The following is a 9,225-nucleotide window of genomic DNA, read 5'->3' on the forward strand; positions in this document are numbered from 1 at the left end:
ATAAAGGTTTGATATCACATCTCTTAAAAACAGCCTGCGAATACTGCTATTGTTTTCTTCTACTTCTTCTTCCTCTTCCTACTCTTTTTTCCTTTTTTGTAGAATAGAGACATATCTACGCAATAAAAGTGTCTTGTAAACAACGGTGGATAAAGTACACAAACCATGTACTTGAGTTAAAGTTGAGACACCCAAGGTAAAATATTACTCCAGTAAAAGTAGAAGTTCCTCCCTTTAGACCTCCACTTGAGTAAAAGTACTGAAGTATTTCCCTTCAAATGCACTTAAGTATCAAAAGTAAAAGTACTAAAGGAGAAATTAAGACTTTAATGTCTTATTATCATTTTTATAACCAGACTGGCTTCATGAACTCATTTCAGGTGAAAGTCCTCCAGCGTCTCTCTTGGTAAACCAGTCTTTTAATAGAACGTCATTAATTAGTGACGCTGACATCTATTAAAATGATCAGAAGCACAAAACACTGAAGGTAAACAGTTTCCATCAGGGAGAACCGAGTGGCTCTGAAATCACTTTTTACACACAAGCAAAGTTTCAGTTTCAGATTTATTTACAACTTCAAGTTCAAATTTAATAAAAACTGGCTTTAAACTCAGGATCACAGATGAGCTCCTTTACTATGTTGATCTGTAGGTCTCTGTTCATAAACATAAACCAGCCCAAACTAATTTACTATAAAATGAAATGGTGTTTGTAGAAATTCAGAAAAAAGCCGCGTCAGTCTCGACTGCATATGTGGACATATTTCTATATTGTGCTCTATTTACACAAAGTTAGGTTAGTTCATCATTTATGTTGAACAGACTCTCCCAAAGTTTTATGCTGCTGCGCTGACGTTGAACCGCGTGCTGCACTCGGTCGGTATGACCAACAGGTCAAAACCAGCTCTAAACAAAGTGACCGCTGGGCCCTGATTGGTGCTCTGGCTTTGCGCTTCTTTTGTTTTGACATGTTACGTTTTTATACACACAGAAACCAAAAGGAACGACAGATTTCTCAAAATGTAGTGGAGGAAAAGTAAAAAGTTGCCCAAAATGGAAAAAAAAACTTCAGTACAGATACACGAAAAAAAAACCTACTTAAAACCACTGCTTTTAAAGCTAAGAAATCATCTATTCTAACTATTCTTAAAAGAGCTGGAAACTAAAGGACTGCACTGTCTCCTTAAAGATCGTTTGTTCTGGGTATCATTATTATCACGTTATAATTATTAAGATGCCTGTATCCCCTGTGTTTTCATGCCTGTATGATTATCGACGCGCTGTATTGTTGAAATAAATAAATAAATAAATAGATAAATAAATAAATGGAAAAAAAAGGAAAAAAAGAATAAAAGATTTTGAATCGTGTCAGATCCGAACAGGACGCTCGGGTCTCGACGTCATCGCGTCGGATCGAAACGTCATCACGTCGCACTTAAACGTCAGCACGTCGCGGTGGGGGGACTGGCGAGGTAAGATGGCGGCGCCAGAGGAGCAGGAATTATCTCAGGCTCAGACTGAGAAACTCCTCCAGTTTCAGGTAGCAACGGCTTCCCTTTCACCCGCTCAGTAATCGAGGCCGCGTACACGGTGGAATAAACGTGTCCGCGGTCGCTGTTGCGGGTCGCTCAGGTCATTTTATTTGGCTGAAAACGATGAGTTTGTCTGGAGCTAAGCTAAGCTAGTTTGCCGTTACGGAGCATTAGCCGCCGCGGCTAACGAGCTAAGCTTATTATTTAACTCTTCACGGTGCTGACGAGGCTCAACGTTTACCACATTTATACACACTAAATACGTGTTTGTGAACATTTACAGCCAGAGTAGTGCTTAAATGGGCATTAGGTGTAGCGCAGGTGTTGGTTAAAGAGCTCCCGTTTCGTTAGCAGCTGTCAGTTGCCATCAACTTTACGAGGCTGAAGTTGGCTTCCTATTCGCCAGCTTCTTTTTCGAATGTTCCCGTTCCACCTTAAATGATACAGCAGTTACCTTCTGGCGCATGTAGCTGCGGCACCAATTAAGGTGGAACGAGGAAATTCGAATAGGAAGTTCACTTCAGCCCCGTATCAACTTTGTTGGCTGGAACTTGCTCAGCATGCGGCGGTTTACCTCGTTCTGTTGAGCTGGTTGACGTTTTACTTTCTGTTTGCTGGATGTGAAACTGTTTAGTAGCCAGCTACGTTAACCCGAAAAGTGCTGGTCTGGCCTTGCTGTCTGCCCTAAATTAGCCGTTTTGAGTTGACTCGGTTGACCATCTTGCTACATTTCACGTGGTTAAGGAGTCAGAATGTAGTAGCTTGAATGGGAGTTTGAACAATTCCACCGATTTTTCAAAATGTCTGTGCAAATCCGCCTCTGGGGTGTAAACAAAGTCATTCAGACTGGTTTGATGTGAAATACGTCGCTGTAGAGAAACTAACCCACTCTGGTTTTCTTTACAGTGTTGCTGACAGGAACCAGAAAAGCAATGTCTACAACGCAGTTATGGACATTTTACTTACTGTCCAAAACCACGAGTCAACCTACATGTTTTATAAGTACTGTTGCTGATGGTAAAATAGTGGAAAAAATGGGGGGAAAAAAGGATTTATTTAGGGACTGTTTTGCCATACGCTGCCTTGCACGGACCGCTTTAGCCAAGAATGCATTAAAATGGGACATTCTAGGCCAAAGCTATGGTAAATTGATGTCTCATGCATTACACAGCATATATCTCCCCATTTTATGCAATAACAGTGAGGGAGCTTTTACAAGTGGACATCTGGTTCCCATAATCACTGTGAACATTTCGGTTTTTTCACCCGTTTTAATCATGGTTTATTTTTAGGAATGCCTGATATTATAATCATATCAGCATTGGCAGATAATTATCAAAAAAATGTATAAACGTTGGCCTAAAACTTAAACTGATGTTGATGATGTCATGATGATGTCATATTTATTGCACTGCAGAAGAGCAGAATATTTAGGGTTACTTTACTGAAATGCATTTTATTTATTTAACTGCACTGAAATTGTTATAGTTCTCTCTGTATTGCTAATCTACATAGATCTATTCTCGAATTTTATATTTTACAAGTGTTTGTGTTAGAATTGGCAGATAATCAGCCTGAAAAAGGATATTGGCATCAGCCCACAATTCCCATATTGTTGTGTCCCTAGTTTTTCAGTGTTTACTGAAGAAACCCACTACTGTGTCACCTCAGACTATTCTAAATCGGTCCCAAAAGTGTTGCAGAAAAATACTAAAATAATTATTTCTTTCTGCCTTAAAGGACCTGACAGGACTGGAGTCAATGGACCAATGTCGCCGCACATTAGAACAGCACAATTGGAACATTGAGGTGAGAGCTGATGAGTGAGATCAATGATTCCTTTCAGGGAGATGCTGTGTGTGACATTTGGCAGCTCACACTGCATTGTTTGGCCCCCTGCAATGGAGATTCTCGTTGTGTTGCAGGCCGCCGTACAAGACAGACTAAATGAGCAGGAAGGAGTTCCGAGTGTCTTTAACCCGCCACCCTCCAGACCCTTACAGGTCAACACAGCAGACCACAGAGTGTATAGCTATATAGTCTCAAGGCCACAGCCTAGAGTAAGTGTTTTGACTGTACCCACCCAAAGATAAAATCTCTGTATAATATTTACAAAATATTCCAGTTCTTTTTTTCTTCCTTTCCTGTGTAGGGGTTATTAGGTTGGAGTTATTATTTGATAATGCTCCCATTCAGGTTTACGTATTACACTCTTCTGGACATATTCAGGTAACACATATTATTACAACTAATGTATCACTGTCGTTACTTTTTTTGATTGAAAGTGCACTATATGTGTAATTTGTCTGTGAAATTGTCTGTCAGTCCTTGATGTTTTTCTTTTTTTTCCAGGTTTGCCCTGAGATTCATTAGGCCAGATCCACGGGGTCGTGTCACAGATCCTGTCGGAGACGTTGTGTCCTTTATTCATAGTTTTGAAGAGAAATATGGGCGATCACATCCGGTTTTCTACCAGGGAACATATAGTCAGGTTTGTTTGTCCTCATGATGTTGATGGTCATCACATCATGCTATTTTAGACTATTCGGACATTTAAAAAGTTGGCATGCTTTTGAAAGAAAATGATCTTGTTCTTCTTGCAGGCTCTGAATGATGCCAAACGAGAACTTCGCTACTTGTTAGTTTACCTTCATGGCGAAGACCACCAGGACACTGATGATTTCTGCAGGTAGGCGCTGCTTCTTAACGTCTAATGTCTGGATTCATTGATTCTTTTGGTGTATATTCATGACCGGGTCTTCATCCTGTTCCTCCTTAAGAAACACATTATGTACTGAAGAGGTACTCACCTTCATCAACACAAGGATGCTCTTCTGGGCATGCTCCACTAGCAGGCCTGAAGGATACAGAGGTACCCACACTCATGTTGTTGGGTTTTTTTTTCTTTGAGAAAGACAGATAACACTTCATAAACACTATCACAAAAGCAAATTTCACTGACCGTGTTAAAGCCCTAGTCAAGTTTTTTTGGGGTGTAAAGCTCTAAATTAGAGTAGTGCGGCCATTACATTTGGTTTAGCCCATCAGAAGGTTGCCCCAACTCCCCCACCCTCTTGCTTAAAGAGGGAGCAAATCGTTTTGTAACTTCTTATTTCCAATATTTTTCCTAATGTTTTCCTAACAAAATATACAGTATAATGTTATAAAACAGTATTTTTAAAACGCATACAACCATTAACACCACATAGGCATCAGTAATCACAGATCAGATATAACGTGTAACTACCAGTTATGAGTTAATGCCAGAAATGCACAGTGGTCTTAACAGGCAGTTGCGCATAGGCAAGAGGATCACTGGAATAAAGAATATCTTTTCAGTGAATTTAAAGACAAACCAGTCTGCTACAATAAGGAAACTGTCACAATATTTAAAGAATACAGCGTTTGTAAACGTTTTAAAAGCACACATGCTCCAAATTTTTCCACATATACTGACATGTGAAAATGTAAGGGTAACAGGCTGGATAGCTGTTTTGTTTTCTTGGTCCCAAGCCCAGCACAAACATTACACCCTGGACCCAAAGACAGAGAGTTTGGCACCCCACTCTAAATAAAATGAAAACTGTTCAATATTTTACTTTGTCTATGTACATCATAGAAAACTGAAACATAAAGTATCATGCCTGTAAGTAACTTCAAAAGCGTAGGAAGGGGAGAGAAATCAGTATCAACCATGATTAGGACTTTCCGATAGGCCTCAAACCTCGGCACTTTGTGTTGGAAGCTGTAATAGAACAGAAATGTGGACTGAAGTTTAAATCTGCATGTAATACATCATTGTGTACAGTGTCTCAGGCCTTGCGGGAGAACACGTATCCCTTCCTGGCCATGATCATGCTGAAGGACCGCAAGATGACAGTGGTGGGTCGGCTGGAGGGTCTGATCCAACCAGAGGATCTCGTTAACCAGCTCACCTTCATCATGGAAGCCAATCAGACCTATCTGATGTCCGAACGGCTAGAGAGGTGAGGCGGCATACAAACTTATAAGGGTTATGGAATGCACAAAACACAAGTGAAACCAGTTAAATTAGACTCTTATAAATAGCACAGCACCTGTCTGAGTCTAAAGTGTGCCCCCCACCCCCCTTTTAGATATGATCTGGACACATACTCTCTCACATTCAGGTCACATTGTGAAATCCCTAGTTTTCTGTTCAATGGATGGCTTGGAGGTGTTTTTGCTATTACAACACAATGATACAGTATCTTGACTGTCTATGCGTTTAAATCAGAGAGGAGAGGAACCAGACACAGGTGTTGCGGCAGCAACAGGACGAGGCATACCTGGCCTCCCTGCGTGCGGACCAGGAGAAGGAGCGGAAGAGGAGGGAGGAGCAGGAGCAGAGACGGCAGGAGGAGGAGGCTGCACGCCAGAGCGTTCTGGCTGAGGAGAGGAGACGCAGGGTCAGTAGCTCCACACCCACAGCACACAAACATGCCGCTGTACATAAGTTCACTAGTACTCAAGAGGCCATGAGCTGAGTTCTGCTTGTTGGATTCACCGGGTCACTGATGCAGGCACTTGGATGTGATTGGCAAAACATGCAGTTCAGTTTTGAACTGGAGCTACAAGGCTATTATAGCTAACTTGTAATGGAAGCTTATTGCCATCAGTGCCAACTATATGCCTAAATCAGTAGAGCTAATTCATCTCAATCTTTGTAATGCCAGGTGGAAGTAGCACAAATTAGATCTTTTTCTCACTCACTTTCTGGCCCTAGATCTGATACATATGTGGCCATGTGAGTTTCATTAACATGCAGTTGACCTTCTTTTGACTTTGCACTTAATTGTCATGATTTTATTCATTAGGATATACGCGAGTCATTTCAGGGCACATGTTTGTTCAAATTAGGGAGCGTTAATACCATTTTTTTTTTCAGATCAAGTATGTTTTTTTTTTTTAGTACCAAGTCTGATGCCATACTAAGAATATTTAGAATTATGTTGTTAAATAAGTGCAACCTTAGAAAGTGCATTAGCTAGCTGTGCTACATTAGTTACCTTTGATTGAGTAGCACTGTGGAAAAGAGCAAGTTTTGCTCTGCATAAAAGCGCTTTTGTACAGCTGTAAGTAAAGTACAGTTCATAGTTTTGAACCCTGATCTGTCTCTTTCAACAAGTCTCTGTAGCCCAGCAACAGTCACATCTGAACAGATTACTTGTGAACTTTATCTGTGAAGTCTTTTATTTGGCTGACTGAGCTGTATCTGACTGTCCTCTACAGCCAGACATACACAGTGCAATTTTAGTACTTTTTCTGTGGTGACTCTGTTTGAATAGTCCACTGTGTATGGACAAAGCCTATGATTATATACTCACACTTTGAGTGTGAGTATATAGTATTTACTCCATCAATGTTATGTGAAATTCTCTGTTCATTAACAATTTAACATAAAGCTGTTAGTCAAAATTACACAGTGTGTGCCGACCACTGAACATCAAGAAACTGAGCACCACTGCTAACACTGCGCTGAAGGTCTCTCTACAGCCTATTTTATTAAAAAAATCACTGTATTAAGATTTATACCCAGTGATTCTACTGAGTCAGACAGTCAAGTCTGCTTAGATGGACTTCTGCCTACGTTTTCACGAACGTGAATCAAGCTGCAAGGATCAGACCTGAGAAAATAATTGTAATGGGGCCTGTATTATAACTAGTCTGACACTGCAGTTAGTACTATTATGTTAACAAAAGGCCAAAATTCACAGACATTCGAATTTTCCTTTTTTGGCGCCTGAACAACAGCCTTGAATTGCTTTGGGGGGCAGAGACTGTAGTTGCATCTGATAGCAATGCTTTTGGGTTCTGTGTTTATAACACCTGCATGGCGTTTGTGTTCACAGACACTTGAGGAGGAAAAAGAGCGGAAGTCCGAGTGTCTTCCCCCTGAGCCGGCTCTGGACGACCCGGACAGTGTCAAAATAGTGTTCAAACTGCCCAATGACACACGTGTAGAGCGGCGGTTCCTCTTCTCTCAGTCTCTGACGGTAAGGCAGCTCTTGTACATGTCAAATGCACATGAAAGTGCTTCGCACAGTTAAGAGTCAGTTGTTGCAGCCTTATTCAGGAATCAGGCCTTGGTACTACAAGCAAGACTCTTCAGATCTGTGATGGAGGGACAAACAGTTCTGGAACTGTTTTGGAACATTTCCTTCCCATTTCTTCCTGGGAGTCAACATAAAAGAACTATGTATAAACTTTCAGAATCAATAGCTGCTACACTACATCTCTTATGTGTATGAACGTATGTAAAGAAGCATAGATGAATTAGCAAATCTCTTTCTAACGTGTACTTTTTCCTCCCCTCTTCCTCATAGGTAATCTATGACTTCCTGTTTTCCTTGAGAGAGACTCCAGAGAAATTCCAAATTGTAACGAACTTCCCGCGCCGGGTGCTGCCCTGCCTGCCCACAGAGGAGCAACCAAACCCCCCTACGCTGAAGGAGGCCGGCCTGAGCCGGTCAGAGGTCCTATTCGTGCAGGACCTCACAGACGATTGACATTTAGCTCAACTTCCTCTTCCTTGCATATGACTTCACTCGTCCCCTCCAGCCCCCCCGTTTCTTTTCAGTTCTGTGAAACGGCCACTGTGTACAAGGGATCACTGAAATTTCCTTTAATTCAATTAAGGATCCAACCCACCCTCCCCACAGGTAACATTTTATGTAAGCTGAGTGCAAGAAAAACGGCCCTGTAAATATGACCTAGATATTTAAAGACAAGCCTGAATACAGTCCACAATACTTGTTTTTTTTTTTTTTTTGTTTGTTTTTTAACGCAAATCAAAGTTGACCATATATCTGCCATACAATGACCAAATGAGAGTTGATTGAAGTATTTGACATAACAAATTGACTTCACCAGGAGATAAAAAAAGGCCACAGCTTTTCTATGTGGCTCTGTATCTATAGTAGTAAAGTCTGCCCATAGTGTGCCTGTGGTAATTCATGAATGCCTATTTTGCCCATCTTCCACCTGACTGGGCTGGTCATGTAAAGATGTAATTTTCCAATTCTAAATTAAACATTTTAAAATGTCGTTGTGGTTTGACTTTGATAATACTCTAGTTGGAGCTCTTGGTAACCTTTGCATTGCAGCCTGCTGCGGACACTGCTAACCTTAAAGCCATGTCAATTTTAATATTTTTGTAGGTATGTGAAAAAAAAAATAAAAATATTATGCTAAATTATGGGTTAAAATATTTATTTCAGAGCATACACGCAGGGGTTGAGGAGACAGCAGGTACTGCCTTCATGGGTTTAACGGTTTCAGGCAACTCAGTTTTAAAGATTTGATAAATCTCTACATAAATAAAAGACAGAAGTTATTCAGAGTGGTTTGACAAAACTAAGCTAGAGTGGTTCTCCATGTTGTTGATGGAACCAATGTCATTTTATGTCTTGACACTCACTCATGGAAAGTTATTACACAAAATGGTTGTGAACGTGCTAGCCAATACCTTTAAAGATGAGCTTTTGGCCTAAAAAAATTAAAACAATTATGGCTTTTTTTTCCCCAAATTTACATTAAAAGTAAAGGAAGATTTTTCCTTCTCCTGTAAAGTTGTCATGTTGCAGATATGAGGTTTTGTTCCGACATCAGCAATATAATAAGCGCTGTATATTCACTGGTTGTTTTGGATAGAAACTAAAATGGCTGTTTGGTAG

The 9,225-nt window shown here is 40.5% G+C and overlaps 1 protein-coding gene across 1 annotated transcript; it reads left to right on the plus strand.

The window, feature by feature from the left end:
* Positions 1-1,407: 1,407 nt before the first annotated feature.
* On the plus strand, positions 1,408-8,596 carry faf2 (Fas associated factor family member 2). The gene is made up of 11 exons (XM_017706239.2): positions 1,408-1,539; positions 3,272-3,340; positions 3,457-3,591; positions 3,684-3,760; positions 3,884-4,022; positions 4,135-4,220; positions 4,312-4,403; positions 5,340-5,517; positions 5,787-5,958; positions 7,402-7,545; positions 7,876-8,596. Exons 1-11 carry the CDS (start codon positions 1,477-1,479, stop codon positions 8,056-8,058), a joined length of 1,338 nt encoding a protein of 445 aa, XP_017561728.1. The 5' UTR covers positions 1,408-1,476; the 3' UTR covers positions 8,059-8,596.
* The last annotated feature ends 629 nt before the right edge of the window (positions 8,597-9,225 follow it).

Source organism: Pygocentrus nattereri, chromosome 14 (assembly GCF_015220715.1).
Source record: "Pygocentrus nattereri isolate fPygNat1 chromosome 14, fPygNat1.pri, whole genome shotgun sequence".
In the NCBI taxonomy this organism is placed as follows: domain Eukaryota; kingdom Metazoa; phylum Chordata; class Actinopteri; order Characiformes; family Serrasalmidae; genus Pygocentrus; species Pygocentrus nattereri.

Excerpts from the sequence above, each read along its gene's own strand:
- faf2 (XM_017706239.2), top strand. The coding sequence starts at position 1,477 with ATGGCGGCGCCAGAGGAGCAGGAATTATCTCAGGCTCAGACTGAGAAA. Across the intron at positions 3,592-3,683 it reads TCTCAAGGCCACAGCCTAGA|GGGTTATTAGGTTGGAGTTA; the intron begins GTAAGTGTTTTG and ends TTTCCTGTGTAG. Across the intron at positions 7,546-7,875 it reads TCTTCTCTCAGTCTCTGACG|GTAATCTATGACTTCCTGTT; the intron begins GTAAGGCAGCTC and ends TCTTCCTCATAG.